The sequence below is a fragment of the Aspergillus fijiensis genome (genome assembly GCF_003184825.1).
Source record: "Aspergillus fijiensis CBS 313.89 unplaced genomic scaffold BO72scaffold_35, whole genome shotgun sequence".
In the NCBI taxonomy this organism is placed as follows: Eukaryota; Fungi; Ascomycota; class Eurotiomycetes; order Eurotiales; family Aspergillaceae; genus Aspergillus; species Aspergillus fijiensis.
This window is the reverse complement of record NW_024469011.1, coordinates 201955-220669: the sequence shown is the minus strand read 5'-3', so window position 1 is coordinate 220669 and position 18715 is coordinate 201955. Positions and strand designations below refer to the sequence as shown.

Below are 18715 nucleotides of genomic sequence, written 5' to 3'. Positions count from 1 at the left end.
CAAATCTTGCATAGCGTTGCTCTTGGCATGGCGTTTGGTGGCTGAATTGCTTTTTTTGAGAGTTCCGGTAGAAGCCGGTAACTTAGTTACTCAGTACTCACTGTATATATTTATAATATAATCAATCATACATTATTGTCAGTATGTGTGCACAAGCATCGATTGTTGGAATTGTTTGATGATTCATTCGGATTCAATTGTTCAATTAATTACCTGTATTGTCCGAATTACTAACCCTTGAGGCGAGTGGCTGACGTCAACCTGACGAGTCTCTCCATTCCATGTGTGACTCCCGCAAATGTTGGAATTTATTGTCCGCACCCAATTGGCGGGATCTCTTCCTCAGTACTAGTACTCCTAATATCTCTGCTGACTTCGGCTTGGGAGCTGTCAAGCCGAGAGCAAGATCTTGCCGTGGTACCTGAAACTACCTTGTCGTGGAAATCCCGAAAGGAACAACCCTGACAATGATAAGGACATGACGCCATGAAACCCAGGCCTCGAATCAAGTCGACTCCCCACAACATGACGCCATTTTAACGCACTTCAAGGGCACATCAGAGAAGCAACAGAATAACTATGGAGATTGATTTATAGTGTTCGGAGGAATGTGTTCTATCCCATGGATCGACATTTATTCGATATTTGTTCTTGAGCCTATACATATAGCATTACTACGTTGCCCACCATGCCAGATTCAGTAGTTCAGTTGCTATGTGGTGTTAAGGTATGGCCGATCTTCCCAAGTCCGTTCAATTTTCTTCACCACGTGCTAATTAGCTTCCAGAATGACCCATGGGGCAAGAAGGGAAAGGATTCCCTCGCCGGTGTGCTCTGGTCCAAAACACCCGGAGCGGGAGAGGTTGATGATTCCAAGACCTATTCTGAAGTGAGCTCTACGATAGCACCGCTCCTGGCGGCTCAGCTACTGACAAGTCACAGATGTGGATGGGAACATACCCTACAGTTCCCTCCAAAATCCTGTCTACAGGACAGCTGCTGAGCGACTACCTGAAAGAGAACCAAGAGGTTGTGGGCAAGTCCGCGTTGGACAAATGGGGTCCGGAGGTGCCTTACCTACCTAAGGTATGAAACAAACCCTCGGCCAACGCGCCTCGATTGCTCAGCGCAAGCAGTCTAACCGAAAGAACAGATCCTCTCTTTCTCCAAGGCGCTCCCCCTGCAGTTACACCCTGACAAGGCTCTATCCGAGAAGCTTCACCAGGAGGACCCGAGCAAGTTCGGTGATCCCAACCACAAGCCGGAGATTGCCATCGCGTTGTCGAAGTTCGAGCTCTTTGCGGGCTTCAAGCCCTTGGCCGAGATCGAGCAGCTGCTGAAAGTCAAGCCGCTCGATCAGTTTGTGCCCCCGGGCCAAACCTCCGGCCTCGACGACGAGCTGCTCCGCGAGATCTGCCGGATCCTGTTGACGCTGCCCCCCTCCATTGTCGCCGAGACGATTAAGGAGCTATTGGAGATCCCGGAATCGCGGTTCGGGCCCAACCAGCGGTACATCCCTGGTCTCCTCGACCGGTTACGCAAGCAATACCCGGAGACCGACAACGGAAGCTTAGTGGCAGTGCTACTTATGAACTACATGACGCTGGGGCCCGGGGAGGCGGTTTGCGTTCCGGCGGATAGTATCCACGCGTACCTGCACGGCGATATCATGGAGTGCATGGCCCGGTCGGACAACGTGCTCAACACGGGCTTCTGCCCCAAGGCCGAGAAGGACAGCGTCGACCTCTTCACCCGCGCGCTGTCGTTCAAGCCGCATGGCCCGGACGAGGCGATCTTGCCGCGCCGGAAGAGCGACAAGGGCGAGCACTTCAAGACGGAAGTGTACGCCCCGCCGTTCAGTGAGTTCAATGTCCTGGGCACCAGTCTGGGGGCCGGCGAGAAGGAGACATACAAGCCAGTCGGCGGTCCTAGTCTGTTGATCGTGACCAAGGGCAATGGCACAATGACTGTGGCCGGTGGTGACGGGACGACTTTCGACTTGCGCGAGGGCTATACGTACTTTATCGGGGCGGGGGTGGCCTTGGACCTGAGCACGGAGAAAGGCATCGCGGTATACCGCCCGTATGCGGAGTAGAATGAACGAATAGAGGAGTTGAGAGCGGGGAGTGTGTCGATATTTTATATTAGCGATCGCGATATGATAACGTGGAATATATTGTTCTTTTGTAATGCCCACATGAGGAGAATCTTCAGATGGTACTGTACTGTATCTTTCGGGACATGGCAACTTCGCCAAATACCGAAGCCGAAACCACAACCCACGAAAGACACATTCCAAGACAAAACAGAATTGCATAACATTCTGCTATATAGCTAGTCATCTACGGAAATGAGCAGCTATCAAACAGTATAAATATAGATCCAGACTAGAACGATAGCTTGATTCTTGATTCTATTTTGGTCCGCGCATCCCAGCAACCCAACCGACAAGTAAAATAGCCGCCGGCCGATACGAGAGAGACCACACACTCACTGCACATGCGCTCAGGGCATGATAAGAGAGGGGAGATCAAACTATCACCATCCAATCGATTAACTCTTTGGTCTCTTTTCTCCCCCGCCTCTTGCAGGAGACAGTTCTTCTCAAAGGTATAGTATACTATTTTTAACCCTTCCCCCCCGGACAAGAAATGGAGACCCACGCTGCGCCTATGCTTGTTTTCTTCAGCCCTGGATCAAGGGTAAAGTAAACGCGGGTTGGGGGGGGGGGAGCATGTGTGTGACATCTGTAAGGGCTAAGGGATTCCATTCATGCATAACCCACCAGTATGTCCCGTTGAGATTAAAATAGCTTTTGGAAGGGACTAGGCGGGGGAGAGAGAGGAACGAACCCAAGGGGAACGATGAGGGTGCTTTGACATTCATCCTGGTTTTCTCACCTTACTTTAAGATAGGTGGCGGCCGGTTCGTCCAGCTCTGCCCCGTTCTTGGGGTTTCTCTTCTTTGCTCTTTGCTGCCTTTTTTTTCCCTTCGCCCCTTTCTGCCCTTTGTTCTTGCGTGTTGTGGGTTAGATTGCTGTATGTGTGTGTGTGTGGGGTGTGCGTGTGCTTGTTCTCGCTGTCCTCTGGGTTCCTCCGTGTGAATTGAGGAGAACGAGACGCAGTGTACTGGGGTTTTATCTTTTTGCTCAATTGGATGTATGTCTGGTCGTCGGTCAGTCGGTCAAGTCAGTCGATATCATTTGGACTTGGATAGACAGACATCAGGGAACACATACAAGATGAAGCCACGGATCCTCGGGGTGCGATCGACGGGTCTCTCATCGTCGAGTATGGATGGGATGATCATTGGAGTGGTCCTTGGGAGTGTCGTGCTGGTGGCTGGTGAGCCTTGAAATTTCCAATTCGTCCTTCTTGATTATGAATTGTCTTGTCTCGTGTTTTGTTCTTGTGTTGTGTTGTGTTGTGTTGTGTCTGGTTCCTGTGTTGTTGTTGTCGCCTTCACGACACAACCAACATGGAAAGGGAAGGGACTGAATCCGAGAAGACAAACTCGGCCAAACTGACCATCAGCCCAACAACAGTGACCGGCATCCTGGCCTTCCTCTGCCACAAGAGACGCTCCATGCAACGTCGTGAGGACCGACAGTTCCTCATCGACCATCACATCTCCTACGCCTTGGGCTACTATCCCACTCTGCGTGATCTCGACGCCAACCAGAAGGAGCAGCAGCTCGAAGAAGGAAGGGGAGAAGCAGGAGGAGGAACAACGATATTATCGGCCTTCCCTCCCCCAACCCAGCCCATGTCGCGTCTCTCAGCTCATTACCACAGCCCGGTCGATGACTTCCTTCGCGATCCACCCCCAGCCTATCAACCTCAACCCTTACCCACCTATGACCCTTCTCGATATCAGAGGGTCGATGCCCCTCCCCCTCCTGCTCCGGTTGTTGGGCTCGCTATCCCCTATCATCATTATCCTACACTGGGTCTTCAGCAGGAAAGACCCCCGTCGTCGATCTGGAGTCCACCAGCTCCCATCATGGCTCAGCGGGACTCGTTGGTTACTCCTAGATTCTCCTTTCAGCCTTCACCCACGATAGGTCCCTTGCGGGACTTGAATGATGATGCCTCTCTTGCTTCGTCTAATAACTTAGATGGCACAGCACAGCAGATGCCGCGACGGCCTAGACCTGTGTTGTCGAGACTGGTGACAGATCTTCGATGATCACGAGAGGAGGAAGTTCTTTCTTTGTTTTTCTCAGACCTTTCTGTCGCTCGCTTATAGATTGATACCTCTCTTGTCCTTTTGCTTTCCATTCCTTGGGAAAGCGCTCGTTTCTGTTATGGTTGGTCGACTTGTGTTTGACTGAACGCATGGAGGACAAAGCTGCTTGGATGCATTATGATGATGACGATGATGATGACGATGATGATGATGATGTTTGTGATGTTGATGTTTATGATTACGAAAAGGAAGAGAGGATGGAGAGGATGCAACAGCACACCAACGACGGGGTACAGAAAGATGGTATGAGCTCGTGGTTGGAGCTACTCCGCCAAAGTCCTACAGGCTCAGCGTCTACAGATGCTATTGGCGATCTACCTCGAAGGGTCCGATGGCAGATGCTGTTACATGAGCTGAACCGAAGCAGCTCTTCCCTGAGCGGGTGTCACTCAACTCCAGGTTGGTACTTTTTCAAAGCTCCTCTTACCCCTCTCCCCTCACGCCTCGCTGTTCCTTCCCGTCCTCAAGTCTACTGACGCACGACAGCTCAGCTGGAGTCGCCTAAGTACTTCGTCCATCGCGGAGGGAAATGGATTGATCCCTCGAATGGTTACGTCCGGCGGCTAGAACACCGGGAACAAACAGGTTATAGTCTACCCCATCATGTGTGGAGGTGGGGGTTGGTTGTTGGGTACTCGGCAACAAGTGCGACACGCCATAACGTTTGCGAGCCGACAGACGACGACTTTGCAGGCCCCCAGTCTGCGTCCATTAACCCAAAGGAGAAAAAGCTACGATCAGTGGGCTGGCCATATGGTCTGGGTATCTCGAGAATTCCCGCTCTTGCTAGGGTCACCAGAGAGGGGGTCATGGTCGCCGCCCTGCAGCTAGAGAACGAAGGAGGATTCCTCGGAGCCGACAAGCTGCGGAGTGACGACGAGATGTGACAATGACTCCTCGTCTGCTGGAGGGGATCCATCCAGGCGCGTAGATAAGCTCTGCGGGTGGTTCGGGTCCAGCCGCGACGATCAAACCGGTGGTTGTCCTTTGCGGCTTCCCCTCTTTTCTCGTCGCCAGACCCTGGCCTCCTAGGCGAACAGCCAAATGGTTTGCTGACGCCGGCCGAACCACTGGCCTCGCCCTAATTACCTGCTGACCAGTGAATTGCGCAAACCTCGCGCCCTTGCTTCAGCTATTACGAGGCCTCCAGCTATCACCTCGAGCGGTTAATATCGCCTCATCCGTCTTCACCATGGCATGTCTCAAAATCGATACTACCAACCTGCTAGCCTCGACAAGGATATTTTCCAGTCTTCCAGTGCTGGTTGACGCCGAGGTCACTAGATGCGCCATGCCAAGACGACGACCAATTATTAGGCGCATTGCTGTCTGCCATCCCAGTAGCTGCACGCAGCTAGCAACTTGCAAAAGCAAGTTGACTGCGCCGCGTCCACATCTTCGCGACTGACCTCCTCACCCCTGCCCAGCAGTTACGCGGACCAGAACCCCTTCCTGCCTCAAACGCCCGTTAATGGCGGTGATTGCGGCCAACCTCCGTGCCGCTTTCATAAAAGCGATTCGTGTTCGGATAAAAGTGACCCTCACTCGACTTTCTTCCCCCACTCCACCCGGACGAAATGACTGCGATGAGGGTGTGCGAACCAGACTGTCGGGTCGTGTGTGAATGCCTTACACACCCGTGCGACCGTCACTGACTCGCCTGGCCCAGGATGACTACCTGCCGCTGCTGAAGGAATTGCCTGAAGGAAATCCAATTGTCGGTCCCCTCTGACTGGGACCCCCATCTATCAACCTTTTGAGCGATATGCATGAGCCCCTCGGCCGGCCGAATTTTCCTGTCATCGAGTAAATTGTACCGCCTCGATAGAGACGGGTCTCGAAGCCTGCGGCGCCGCATGGTGGTCTTCGTCCCTTCGACTACCTTCCTCTTTGAGACAGCTTCAGGGACTACGTTGTAGTGGAGGGAATATTGGGTAAGAAAAGGGGACCGGCTACACACTGGGGGGACCCCATCCTTGAAAGGTACTGTGGATGTCTCGGCTCTTCCTTCCTTGGCCCTCAACTTTTCGATCCTCCGTGGCTCGGCCGTCGATGCTAATCCCATCTCAGCCTCTTCAGGCTTCATTCCATGAAAAGTCCTCTTGCGATTATGACGAACCTCATGCAGAAACTGCGAAGGAAGCGGAAGCTATCGTCCGAATTGCATTCACGATGGGGCGACATATCTATCACCTATCCCAACGGCGGCTCTTGGAACCAGTGGGATCAAGCGAGTGCGGGCGCCCGCACATCTGATGGAGACCGCGAACGGCGACAAAACTCGCTCGAGCCTGGTAGATGCGCCAGTTCGCCTCGCATAGGAGCTTCGGGACAACCGGCCAGCAGAGATGGGCGAGCACAATCCGTTGATTCAGCCATGACCATTCCTACGGGCCACTACGATGCACGAGTGGGTAATCGCTCCAGGCAGAAGCAACACTCGTATGAATCAACCGTTGTTCATCCGCCGAGTGCCTGGTATCATTCGTGCTCCGACGATGGCTCGATGGAAGAGACAGAAGGGGCAACCGTTCCATCACCGCAGAATGTATCGAACGGGCGACACCAGCCCTCCTCCGGTCGGCCCAGTCTGTACGAGGATTCTGAACTTTACTCGCGAGCGTCCAAGTCGCCCCCATTGTCTGTGACGTCGCGTATGCGCGGATGTAGTGTCCAGGGGTATTTGGCAGAGTCTCCAGTGTCGATGCCAGGGACGGTCGGGTCGAGACATAACAGCTATACTTCCTCAGTTCCCTCGAATCCGTCCGAGGACCAGCGGATTCCGGGGATTATCCCACCATCCTCTACGCTGGCAGAGCGGAGGGCTAGCCGACGATCTAAGCAGGAGCTTCCCCGAGCACAGGAGATGGTTCCCTCTTACGATGAACTGTATGGGTAAACGGTCTATGGAGAGATCTTGGCGGATACATTGGGTGGCTGTTCTGGCTTACGCATTTTGGGTCGTTTTGGTCGAGTGGCATTTTGTGATTGTGAATTGTCTGGAAGCCCACAGCCCAGGACAGATGGCGATGATGTCGCGCTGGCTGAGAGGCATATGGTGTAGCTCGCGGGGATGGAAGCCCGATGATTAAAGCTGCTGCATTGTGGCGTCTTGTGTAATTAGTTTTGTTTGCGGTTGTCTGCTTGGGAGGCGTTTTTGATATTTCCCGGTACTATCCGTATTGTTCGGGGGAGGGTTATCCTGCGCAAGGATGGCGTCTCCTCTTCCTCCGTCAAGGTTGCAATTCCGGCGGAGAACAATGATAATCAATCTGATCAAGTCTATCGATCACACCATCTTCGCTGAATGGCACAGAGGATCAACAAGCAAACAGGCAAACCATGGTTGGAAGCGAAGAGGGCTGACTGAGAGCAGTTGCGGCGAGTTGAGAAGTTGAGATCTTGTCCAATGCGAGGCTGCGTGCAAGCGCCGAACCCCGCAAGCCGACTCGGGAGTGCTTTTGTTCTCCTCCTCCTGCATGAGGCAGGCTAGCAAATCACAGCGAGTCATGCTCTTTCCCGGGACTGCAAGCTTCTGCACTACATGTCACAGTCACATTTGTCTTGTCACAGTGATCAACAAGCCCCTCGCCTGCTTGGGAGAGGGGGGTGGGAGCTCCTTCTTAGCGCCCCGATTGACCAGGGGAGGAGTTTTCTTTTGCCCGCTCTGGTTCAATCCTGGTTAATGCTAGTTGAGTAGTTGAACCAGTGTCTTCCAATGCTTGGTGATCCGGCACGGAAACAAGGTGGTTCGTTCTCCTCTCGCCCTTGCGGTGGTGGCATGCATTTCTATCAGTCCCCCAATATGGCTCCGATCCCTCATGCCGTCCAACCGAAAGAGCTTGTCATGCATTATTTCGTGGGATCCGCATCGCCATTTCTACCCTCTGATTCCCTCCCCTCCATCCCGTGCCCCCCCAGTGCACGTTCTCCCTCATCTTTGCCCCTGGGATTCTCTTGGGTCTTCCACTTCCTGTCGCTATCTCTATCCTCCTGCCGTGCGGTGAGTTCGATGCTGGGCTCGGCCGACCTCCTGCACTTAGCACCTCCATTCGTTTGGTTGTCAGGTAGTAGCCCGGTAATCTCGTCTTACTGGGAGCCCGAGGAACGATCGATCATTCCAACCCTAAGAACATCGGCATGATATTCGAACCGCGGGGCCCGAGCTCCCGATCTACGATCATGTCGGTAGCAGCACCGTTACTGCTGCTACTGTCCTCCCTGGTTTCACCGGCCGGGGCATTGCATGCGACCTACGGTTCACCGTGCTATGACGTCTGTAGCAACCCGACCAACACCACTTCCTCGGAGATGGTCTGTCTGGACGAGTCGTACAACACCACCGAGACTGGCCGAAAGTTCCAAGAATGCGTCTCTTGCGAACTACAGAGCAATTACACCGATGCTGAAACCCAGATTAGTGACTTCAACTGGGGTCTCTGTAAGTTTTGATTCCGTGTCTGGTAGACATCAGGCGCTGATAAGGTTTCCTGCCCAGATAATCTCCGGTTCGCATTCGACACCTGTGTCTACGGGTATCCGAAGGATGTGAACACGGTTTCGACTCCTTGTCTGGTCGCGTGCCTGGGCCTGAGCCCGGCGTTCGAGTTTGAGCTGCTGAACCCGAATCAGAACAACCTGCGGGCCTATTGCGCCACGGGGGCATTTGCCGACAACCACATCGACACCTGTAGTAACTGCTACAACCTGACAAGCACGCAGGGGTATCTGGCAAATTGTGCGTATGATCTTCTGTGAATCCGAGAACGAAGCCGCTGACGGAAGTTGGAAATCATCAGTTCTCGAGGCGATGCGTTATGAGTGTCACTTCCCCGTGCCCACTGATACGGCCTTTCCCATCAGTCCATCGGATATCTTTTCAGAAGTTCAGCTTCCCTTCTACAACAGGGATCTGCTGAACAGCACGGCGCACGATCCCATCAACTACCGACTGGCGACGCTGATCGGGCTTCCAGTGATGGGGTTTGTGATTTTCGTCTGTCTGTGCACGATGAGTCTCTTCTTCTGCCTCGGCTGGCGGCGGAGATATGTCCGCCGTGAGCGGGCGTCGGAGCAGCAGCGATGGAAGACTCTGGCTGCGGAGCACCCATGGCGTGGTCCGGCGTATTCTCCGCAGGAGATGTATCCGCCGGGGGCGTACCAGCCGCAGCCGCAGCCGCAGCCGCCGCAGCAACTGCAAGAAGGCTCGGGCTTCCAGTTTGTGGATAATGATGGCCGCAGTCAGGTGGTGGGACATTCCAAGCAACATGTGAAAGAGACGACGGTGGCGATGGAGAGTGATATTTCTCCGGTATCTCCGCAAGAGAAGGGCAAGAAGCCTGAAGACTTCTTCCCTGTCAGGTTTGACTCAAAATCATGAGCCTGTTCCTGCGCTGGGCTGCGAATGTTGCAGCCAGAGGTTCCACTGGCAGGTGTCGACCTGACCTCGACGTGAAGAGGTCGTCACCATGACTGACTGGCCTGCATGCAGGGCCGATAATGTTTGCTGTCTTTATTGTTTGTTAGCACATTGTGTCTCTTTTATGATGTTTATGACGAGCGGATCAGATGGGATCATCGCGAGGAGCAGATCTTGTATACCCCCCTCTCCTTCGAGTGTTGCACATAGTTTTGTTGGTAATGTATTGCAAGTGATGGGATGGATGGAGATTCGTGAAGTGAAGTAATCTGAAGAGTTCTGAAGAAGTCTGAAGAATCATAAGCGCGTTGAAAGAGTAATGTAGTTTCGAAGGTGAGTCCCACAGTGGAGATAGAAGAAACGCTTGCAGAAGACCCTGAATAGTAAATCCCCGCCTCTGTTGCAGAACAGAGCAGGAGACGGGGCTTATATCCTCTACTTCCCCGGTGCGTTAAGCGCGGGGGGCAGGAAGGAGGGAAGGATGAGAGAGAGAGTGTGTGTGAACAGTTGTGCAGAATCCCTGCCAGGGGGTCTAAAAATAAACACGGGATACTGGGTGCAGGATCATGACTGGTTGGGCAGTTGAGGAGTGTGTTTCATGGCGAAAGCCACGGGGGGGGAGATTATAAGATAAGGAGGTACTGTTGATGATTAGTGGTGAGGATAGAATGATGAGGTAGGCGCCAGGATTATGGAGGATGGATGGGGGGTTTGTGTCTTTGTTGATTTTGATGGTTGTGGTAGACTAGACTGGTAAGTTAGTATGGAGACCGAGGAGATGGAAAGCGACAAGCGGATCGACCCTCAGTTGCTTGCGGGGAGGGCGATTGTCGCCTCAGGCATAAACACCTTCAACATCATCTCCGCTGCCCTGTCGAACTCCGCCAACCACCGCCTTCATTGCGCCCGCATCTTGATATAGCAAGCAGTACCTCACCACCACCACCATCACCTCATCTGCCCTCTCTTCTTGGGCTGGGACAGACCTTTCCTATTCACCCTCCACCATCACCCCGCCAGAGAATCCGAGCAGACACCAAAATGTCCTCCCTCACCCCGGATCAGATCAAAACCCTCGAGCAATCGCGTCAACGCCTCGTGCAACTGACGCATTCCCTGGCCTCGTTGATCACCAGTTTGAACCAGAGTGATCCCCTGCCGTCATGGTATGTTATGTCCACCCCAACCCCACCCTTTTTCATTTTCCCCTTTCAGCGTCATGGACACATGCACAAACCCTCATTGACCTGCCCCCCCCCATGCCCTACCCTCATAGCCTTAACCCCGACAACCCAAGTCCCATCAGGGGACTTGGGTAAAGCAACACCAACTACCGATAAAACCGACTCACACCTACCACTTACTGATTTTCTTTTTATGGGACAGGACCTCCCTCCAATCCCAGGCCACAATCATCAGCAACAACCTCCTCACCATCTCCGACCACCTCTCGGACAACCGCGACCTCCTCGCCACCCTCGTCGCATACCCCAGCCCCTCCTACCCCTCGCGCAACCCGGCCAACACCGTCGCCCTCGAGCAGCTGCTGCGCACCAAGCTCGATCCACGGGTCGAGGACTGGGTCGCGCGCGGCCGGAAGGCCGGTGGGTCGCTGGCGGCTGCCTCGCCTCCGTTCGTGCCGGGGAGTACGGGGGGTGCGGGGAATGGCTACGGGGGCAGTGCGGCGGCAGCGGCGGCGGCAGCGGCAGCAGCAGCTGGGGCTGCCGGGAGTGGTAACGGGCTGGATGATGTGGGCGCGCTCGCCGAGCTGTGGGATTGGGCGCCGGTGGAGGCGAACCAGGAGGCGCGGCGGAGGAATTGGGGTGGGAATTTTACGCTGGAGGAGCGGGAGCAAGGGGTCGGGAATGTGGTGACGGGGTTGAGGCGGGTGTTGGAGGATGATGACGATGACAGTGAAAGTGAGGAGGGGGAGAGTGGGGAGGAGGAAGGGGAGGGGGAGCCAGATGAGATGGAGATTGTTGGGGTGAGGAGGAAGTCTGGCGTAGGGCAGGGGTTGGAGTTTGATATTGCCCCGGTTTCTGCTACTGCTGCTTCTGGCCCGGGGCATGCGGGGCAGCAGAAGGTTGTGGCGCCGGTTGTGCCGTTGGATGAGATTTTGCGGTTTATGACCGTTGGGATTATGCCGAGTCAGAGGTGATTTTGCTCGTTACAATGGTTACAAGCGTTACAAGGAGCGGGGGAGAAGCGGACTAAGAACTATCTGGGTTAAAGAAGCTAAGAAAAAGGATTTGAGACCACTCAACCACGTCGCCGGGTGGTGGGAGTCTTGCCGGATGGCTTGGGCGAGGAAATGCCCGAGCTGGTGGCGGTGGGCTTCGGGGTCGCGACGCCCGCGGCGCTGGCGCTGGCAATAGGCTTGCCCTTGGTCTGCTTCTTGACCTGCGATTTGGCCGGGCTGTTCCAGTAGTACAGCATCTGAGCCGCGAGGATCAGGTTCAGCGAGAATCCGGCAATGAATCCGTACAGGATCAGCTTGTCGTCCACTTCCTGCAGAGTCGTGAAAATGCGCGACAGAGAACCGGCGAGATAGTTGAAGACCTGGAACCAAGTCAATTAGCTATAGTGCGCATGGCGAGACACCAAATCAGAACAGACTTACGGCAAATGCACTCAGCTGGCCAGTACCACCCTCACTCCAAATCGTAAAAATCTGGGGCGCCTTGCTGGCCACACCCAGCGCGCCCGCACCGGCCTGCAGCAGGGACATCGTCTTCGCATCCACGAGGGTCTGGTCGAACAGCAAGGTATACACACTGGCGGCGACGACCGCCACGAACGCCGCCGCGGCCGCGGATCGGCCCGCAAACACCAGCACCAGGACCCCGACCACCACGTCCTGCACGGCGATCAAGGCCGACTCGCCGAAGGTGCTGAAGGGGAAGTTGTTGCGCACGCTGTACGACAGCGTGATGAGCAGGCTGGCCGTCTCCAGCGCATACGAGACGAACGAGACGCCGGCGGACGAGCGCGAGTTGATCAGCTTCAGGATCTGGGGCACCTTGACGATGGCGCTGGCGCCGACGATGGCGATGCCCAGCGCCTTGGAAATGGCCAGCGAGGTACAGGCGGGGTCCTTGCTGATGTCGAGGTCGACCACCAAGGCGTTGTGGCAGGACTGGCCGATCAGCGAGATGATCGCATCGTGCACGGGTTCGGGTACGGCCGAGACGATCGGGCGAAGGACGGGCTGGAGAGGATCCAGGACGGATTTCTGGAGGAGATCCATGATGTGTGGATTGTTTGATGGAAGAGGAGGAAGGCTGATGAAGGCTGATGGTGTGGAGGAGAAGGTGGATGCCTTGTTTCTAAGTAGGCTGAAGCGTGAGAGAAGAAAGAACCCCAGAAAACAGAAGAAAACAGATGATGACAATCAAATAATCAAATCCACCGGTGGAATCTCACCGGTCGCCGCCGCACTGCATGCTTGGTCCCTGCCGTCGCCCGCACCCGCCATCTTTCCCTCTTTGGCTTCAATCCTTCCGATTCCCATCCCGTTGCTTTGCTCTGCATTCAGACAGACAGACCGACCTCCTCACGGCTGTCTGCTGCCTCGTCCCGCCTCTTCGTCATGAGTCTCCTCCACTGCTCCTTGCGAGCAGTAGGACCGACTCGCGATGCCGGTCGGATCTCATTCCAATGCCTTCTGAGACGTTCTCCTCCACCGCGTCTCTCCGCCGCTGGTCTCCGCGGCTTCATCTCGTCTTCCCGCTCTCACTCCGGCAGTGCCGCCTCTCAATCCCCTCCTGCATCTCTCCACCGCTCCTTCTTCTCCTCCAATCGCGCCGAAGATGCTGCAGCAAACAAGAGCAGCTTGCTGTCCTCGCTGTCGACCAACAATGGCAACCCTCAACCCGACTCCCCCGCCCGCAAATCAGCATCAGACCACCACCCGACCTCTACCTCTACCTCTTCCTCCTCCCCGGTCTCAACTACCTCCGAATCAACGCAGACAGAGCTTCCACACCGCCGCAGGAAACGACTAAAGGATGAAGCTGCAGCTAGCGACGCCGAAGCCGAACATGTCATCCCCCCCGACGCCTCCGCACAGCTGTCGGCCTTCTCCTCCGCCCTCCCCACCACGTCCCCGCGCCGCAAAATGGCGGCCTTTCTCGCGCTCTGCAAGCCCCGGTTATCTGTTCTGGTCGTGCTGAGCGCAAGTGCAGCCTACGGCATGTACCCAATTTCGACGCTCCTCGCCCTGGATCCCTCGATGACCCCGCTTCCGACTCTCTCAACCTCCACCCTCACATTCCTCTACCTGACGGCGGGCACCTTCCTGTCCAGCTGCTGCGCCAACACCATCAACATGTTCCTCGAGCCCAAGTACGATGCCCTCATGTCGCGGACCCGCAACCGCCCGCTCGTCCGCGGTCTCGTCTCCCGCCGCGGGGCCGTGCTCTTTGCGATCGCAACCGCGATCTCCGGGCTGGGCCTGCTCTACTTCGGCACCAACCCCACGGTCACCGCCCTCTCCGCGGGGAACATCATCCTCTACGGCTTCATCTACACCCCGCTCAAGCGCATCCACGTGATCAACACCTGGGTCGGAGCTATTGTCGGCGGCATTCCGCCGCTGATGGGTTGGGTGGCCGCGGCCGGGCAGACCGCGACGACGGGCCACGACACCTGGCGCGACATGCTCTTCAGCGAGGACAGCGTCGGCGGCTGGCTGCTTGGCGGGATCCTGTTCGCGTGGCAGTTCCCTCACTTCAACGCGCTGTCGCACACCATTCGCGAGGAGTACAAACGCGCCGGCTACAAGATGCTCTGCTGGAAGAACCCGGCCATGAACGCGCGCGTCGCGCTGCGCTACTCGGTGCTGATGTTCCCGATCTCCATCGGCCTGTGGTGGGTCGGCGTCGTCGGCCACGGGTTCCTGGTCAGCAGCTCCCTTGCCAACGCCTGGCTCGTTAAGGAGGCCTACCGCTTCTGGAAGTACCAGGGCGGCCAGGGCAGCGCCCGCGGCCTCTTCTGGGCGAGTATCTGGCAGCTCCCCGTCCTACTGGTCGGCGGCCTGGTCACCAAGAAGGGTCTCTGGGATGGCGTGTGGCAGCAAGCGTTCGGACAGCCCGATGACCTCGAGGATGATGAGGCCGACTATGTGTACGTGGACGAGGAGGAAGCTGCTGCTACTTCCACCACCCCCACGCAGGTCACTTCTCGGGCCTAGACCGGATCAAAAAACAAAACCAAAAACCAAAAACCGTGTAAAACAGAAACCAGATATAGAATGATTGGCATGGCCTGGGGGGTTATATGTGAATTTTTCTTTAGTGCATCTCATTCTGGTCCCACTCCTCTATTTACGTGTTATATTTTAGATTCCCTGTTTTGGTTGAATGTGGGACGGGCGTTGTCTTTTCCTTTTTTTCTGGTTGGTTTCAATGGCCTTCCGTGCCTTGTCTTGTATAACAGCCGTCGCGTGGAGCTTTGATGTTTTTATGTGCCTGTGATCTTACTCTGGTGATGGACTCGGTAGATGGAGCTAGCTGTACCATATCAACAGTACTGAAGGCTGCACTATATTCGAGTGATGAATGAAGTAAAGATGTCTTTTTTCTAGATTCTATACCAAAAAAATTATAATACAGTACAGGACATAAGCCAGCCGGTCATACATCCCGGGAGACTGACCTGTCATCCCGCCTCGCTTGATTGAAATCGTAAACATACAGAGACACCACGACTACCGGCAAGTGAAGCGGCAGACTCACTCCTTCACCGCCAGATGATAGATCTTAGCCGCCTCCTCGCTGATGGGACTGGGGGCCTTGACCATGGGATCCTCGCCGGAGCGGCCCATCTTGGGGAAGGCGATGACGTCGCGGACGGAGTCGCGGCCGAGCATGACGGCGACGAGGCGGTCGAAGCCCAGGGCGAAGCCGGCGTGTGGGGGGCAGCCGGCGCGCAGGGCGCCGAGCAGGTGGGCGAAGTCGGCGACGCGGTGGTCGGGCATGCGCAGCACCTCGCGGAAGACGAACTCCTGGACGGCGGCCTCGTGGATGCGGCGGCTGCCGCCGCCCAGCTCGACCCCGTTGACCACCAGGTCGTAGTGGTCTGCCGTGGCCCGGGTCGGGTCCGCGCTGAGGAGCAGGTCGACGTCCGCCGCCGTCTTGGGCGCAGTGAACGGGTGGTGCGTCGCCGAGAAGCCGGCGGCGCCGCCCTGGCCCGGTTCCTCGGCGGAGTCGCCGGCTGCCGCCGGGGTGAACAGCGGGAAGTCGACCACCCACAGGAACTCGAAGCCGGGGATGGCGGGCTTGAAGCCCGTCGCGACGGCGGCGGCGTGCAGCGCGCGGCGGAGGGTGCCCAGGGCCGTCGAGCCGCCCGTCAGCGAGTTCTGCGGCCGAGCCTGGATGACCAGCAGGTCGCCGTGCTCGATGCCCAGCGTCGTCTCCAAGTGTTCGGCGGCCTCGAAGCCGAAGGGCTGCAGTCCGCTGAGCGGTTTGCGGGCGTCCACCACGAAGATCCCCGGCCCGCCGTCGGGGTTCTCGTTGAAGGGCGCGCCCTCGGGCGAGTCGAGGAACTGGGTGATGAATTCCTGCATGGCCGCCGGGTCGTTGTCGTTGCCTTCGAGCTTGAAGACCTCGACGACCGGATCGGTCAGCGGGGTGATCTTCTGCACGAGGTCGACCGGGAGCAGGTAGTCGATGCGCGAGATCTCCATCCCGTACCGCGTGTCGGGCTTGTCGGAGCCGTACCGGCTCATCGCTTCTTGGTAGGGCATGCGGCGGAAGGGGCCCGAGGGCGCGGGCTCCGGCATCAGCGTTGACCACAGACGGCGGATCACGCCTTCGATGACCTGCATCACGTCGTTGCCTGTGGCGAAGGACATTTCAAGATCCAGCTGCGGGCAGCGTGGTCAGTCATTGGAACAGAGAGAAGAGACGGGGGGAACGTACCTGGGTGAATTCCGGCTGGCGGTCGGCGCGGAGGTCCTCGTCGCGGAAACACCGCGCGAACTGGTAGTAGCGCGGGATCCCACTGGCCATGAGGATCTGCTTGTACTGCTGCGGGCTCTGGGGCAGCGCGTAGGCGAATCCGCGCTTGCGGGAGGGCACCAGGAACTCGCGCGCGCCCTCCGGGGTCGACTTGAAGAGCAACGGGGTCTCGATCTCCACGAACGCCGGGCGCGACTGCTCCAGCTCCTGTCTGCAGACGTTGCGGGCCTCGGCGCGGAACCGCAGCGCCTCGCGCAGCTCGCTGCTCGAGCGCAGCTGCAGATGGCGGTGCTTGGGCGGGTGGACGTGGTCGCCCGTCATGACGATGTCGTTCGGGAACTCATTCAGGGCCTGGATCTCGCCCAGGACGATCTCCCACGGGTCTCGCTCGGCCATCTCCGCATCCTTTGCTTGCTTCCGCTGGACTGTGCCTTTGATGACCACCGGGCTGTGCGCGCGCACCGCTTTGAGGGCGGCCAGGGTTCCACTCTTCTTGGTCGAGACCAGCTGCACGCTGTGTTTCATGGTCGGGTCCGTCAAACGGACGAAGGCGAGCTTGCTGGACAGCTCCCTGCGGTTGCCGACATAGCCTTGTAAGACGACCTCCTGGTCGGGCTGGGCGTTGGCGAGGAATGTCTCGAAGTCATAGGTCGGGGACGGAAACTCGACTGTAGCAGATGGTAATGATGATGGTTAGCGATGGCGTATTGTCGCAATGTCTCGGGATATCGCGAGAACAGGTAGAGCGGAGTGATCGGAACCACTTACTCGAGTTCTTGAACTTTTCAAGCAGTTCATATGTATTCCTGGTAGTTGGGAGGTGCTCGCGAGGCGATTCTTCGCTATGAGAAGATCGTAGAGGGGAGCTCTGCGCATAGAAAGTCCGGTTCAACGCCGGTCGTCGGCCGCGGATGTAGTTGGAAATCTCGACATAGCTGGCGCGGAGCTGAGGGGAGTATCGCGAGGCCCTTGCCAAGAACATTATCAAGTGCAATCAGTTCCCGCAAAGCTTCACGGAAGTCTGAGAGGCCAATTGAGGTCAAACACAAGTGCAGAAGGTTGTTTGTCGAGTGACGCCGAGTGGGATGATGATCCGATAGCCGCGGATTCCAAGGCGGCACGACACGGCAGATGGGATCTTTCCGCTTTCCACATCGATCCTAGCGCTGCCCGGCCCACTACAAAAAAGGAATTCTCCGCCCATCTTTTTATTTTCTTCTTCATCCTTCCAAGTTTTCTTGAAGTGAGTGCTACATTCGAACCGAACCACTTGATAACGATAGTTACTAACATTTGATTTCTCCAGATGATGAAAGCCTAGCGTGTATCTTTCGATAATCTCTCCTCTTGGGCCCCAGCTGGCTCTTCGCTATCTGCCCGGCCCTTGTCCGCTGTCCCCACCACCTTCTACAAACGGATATGCGCCAGAACTGTTGCTTCCATAGCTTCAAGGCCGTCTGCGGGAAAAGACGAGCTATGAGACGCGTGCGTTAGGTCTAGTACTCGGCTGCCATAGTCCGATCTGGGGTTCACCGAGCGGCTTTCTTGCCTCGCCAATCAACTGGAACAATAATATCCACTTCAGCCTTTTTTTCTTACAAGAAATTGTCGATGCTCATATAGCTAGCACGGGACGGTACGGCAAGCAGCATCTGGCTTACCGGCTTTCGCCGGACTGGCAGCATCTAATCTCGATTTGACAATGTGTCAAAGATTCGTCCTTGGGTACCCAAGGCACTCACACGCCCAACCTGACACTTCTCACTTGCTTATCCACTTTTCTTAGCCAAAATTAGTGTACGGGGGCATCAAGGATCACTGCCACCAAATGCCATGGTCGGGGGACAGCTCGCTCCGAGATCTTTTCGCAAGCAAGGTGGAGTACACCAAAACAATTTGGTTAGAGCAACGTTGAATGGATATCTTCTTTCATCCTGCTTTTCAGACAAGCCCAAGATCCTTGGGCCTCTCGAGGATTAAGGACTTCGGAGCGAGCTGTTGAGCTGCGACCAGTATGGAGGGTGCGATGGGCCTACCACGCTGGATATAGATGCTACGTACTAACTAGAAATTACTGACTAGACTAGAC

The 18715-nt window shown here is 56.1% G+C and overlaps 9 protein-coding genes across 9 annotated transcripts; 7 read left to right on the top strand and 2 right to left on the bottom strand.

Annotated features, from left to right (window-relative positions):
* Nucleotides 1–688: 688 nt before the first annotated feature.
* On the top strand, nt 689–2095 carry BO72DRAFT_497926 (mannose-6-phosphate isomerase, class I; the record flags this gene model as incomplete). Its single annotated transcript, XM_040948733.1, has 4 exons — nt 689–727; nt 788–889; nt 943–1086; nt 1154–2095. 4 exons carry the CDS (start codon nt 689–691, stop codon nt 2093–2095), a joined length of 1227 nt encoding a protein of 408 aa, XP_040799666.1.
* A 1382-nt stretch (nt 2096–3477) lies between these two features.
* On the top strand, nt 3478–4188 carry BO72DRAFT_460284 (uncharacterized protein; the record flags this gene model as incomplete). The annotated part of the gene is made up of 1 exon (XM_040946460.1): nt 3478–4188. One exon carries the CDS (start codon nt 3478–3480, stop codon nt 4186–4188), a length of 711 nt encoding a protein of 236 aa, XP_040799665.1.
* Nucleotides 4189–4337: 149 nt separating this feature from the next.
* BO72DRAFT_497924 (uncharacterized protein) lies at nt 4338–5135 on the top strand (the record flags this gene model as incomplete). The annotated part of the gene is made up of 2 exons (XM_040948732.1): nt 4338–4647; nt 4735–5135. 2 exons carry the CDS (start codon nt 4338–4340, stop codon nt 5133–5135), a joined length of 711 nt encoding a protein of 236 aa, XP_040799664.1.
* Nucleotides 5136–6358: 1223 nt separating this feature from the next.
* Nucleotides 6359–7147, top strand: BO72DRAFT_381866 (uncharacterized protein; the record flags this gene model as incomplete). Its single annotated transcript, XM_040941447.1, has 1 exon — nt 6359–7147. One exon carries the CDS (start codon nt 6359–6361, stop codon nt 7145–7147), a length of 789 nt encoding a protein of 262 aa, XP_040799663.1.
* Nucleotides 7148–8406: 1259 nt separating this feature from the next.
* BO72DRAFT_353836 (uncharacterized protein) lies at nt 8407–9358 on the top strand (the record flags this gene model as incomplete). Its single annotated transcript, XM_040940711.1, has 3 exons — nt 8407–8689; nt 8747–8986; nt 9048–9358. Coding segments are annotated over 3 exons (834 nt in total), but the record flags the coding sequence as incomplete, so codon positions are not given.
* A 1350-nt stretch (nt 9359–10708) lies between these two features.
* med8 (RNA polymerase II mediator complex subunit MED8) lies at nt 10709–11825 on the top strand (the record flags this gene model as incomplete). The annotated part of the gene is made up of 2 exons (XM_040946988.1): nt 10709–10833; nt 11054–11825. The coding sequence occupies 2 exons, from the start codon at nt 10709–10711 to the stop codon at nt 11823–11825; spliced, it is 897 nt and encodes a 298-aa protein (XP_040799661.1).
* A 5-nt stretch (nt 11826–11830) lies between these two features.
* On the bottom strand, nt 11831–13175 carry BO72DRAFT_164941 (putative monosaccharide-P-dolichol utilization protein). The gene is made up of 2 exons (XM_040939337.1): nt 12288–13175; nt 11831–12226 (listed from the first exon to the last, which is right to left on the bottom strand). Exons 1-2 carry the CDS (start codon nt 12912–12914, stop codon nt 11927–11929), a joined length of 927 nt encoding a protein of 308 aa, XP_040799660.1. The 5' UTR covers nt 12915–13175; the 3' UTR covers nt 11831–11926.
* A 1-nt stretch (nt 13176) lies between these two features.
* Nucleotides 13177–15273, top strand: cox10 (protoheme IX farnesyltransferase). The gene has a single exon (XM_040939336.1). It carries the CDS (start codon nt 13257–13259, stop codon nt 14856–14858), a length of 1602 nt encoding a protein of 533 aa, XP_040799659.1. The 5' UTR covers nt 13177–13256; the 3' UTR covers nt 14859–15273.
* BO72DRAFT_407799 (aspartate--tRNA ligase MSD1) lies at nt 15241–17687 on the bottom strand. Its single transcript, XM_040942365.1, has 3 exons — nt 17395–17687; nt 16588–17294; nt 15241–16532 (listed from the first exon to the last, which is right to left on the bottom strand). Exons 1-3 carry the CDS (start codon nt 17606–17608, stop codon nt 15399–15401), a joined length of 2055 nt encoding a protein of 684 aa, XP_040799658.1. The 5' UTR covers nt 17609–17687; the 3' UTR covers nt 15241–15398.
* Between the last annotated feature and the right edge of the window lie 1028 nt (nt 17688–18715).

Excerpts from the sequence above, each read along its gene's own strand:
- BO72DRAFT_407799 (XM_040942365.1), bottom strand. The coding sequence starts at position 17,608 with ATGTTCTTGGCAAGGGCCTCGCGATACTCCCCTCAGCTCCGCGCCAGC. Across the intron at positions 17,295-17,394 it reads TGAAAAGTTCAAGAACTCGA|TCGAGTTTCCGTCCCCGACC; the intron begins GTAAGTGGTTCC and ends CATCTGCTACAG. Across the intron at positions 16,533-16,587 it reads GCCAGCCGGAATTCACCCAG|CTGGATCTTGAAATGTCCTT; the intron begins GTACGTTCCCCC and ends CGCTGCCCGCAG.
- cox10 (XM_040939336.1), top strand. The coding sequence starts at position 13,257 with ATGAGTCTCCTCCACTGCTCCTTGCGAGCAGTAGGACCGACTCGCGAT.
- BO72DRAFT_164941 (XM_040939337.1), bottom strand. The coding sequence starts at position 12,914 with ATGGATCTCCTCCAGAAATCCGTCCTGGATCCTCTCCAGCCCGTCCTT. Across the intron at positions 12,227-12,287 it reads GCCAGCTGAGTGCATTTGCC|GTCTTCAACTATCTCGCCGG; the intron begins GTAAGTCTGTTC and ends ACTTGGTTCCAG.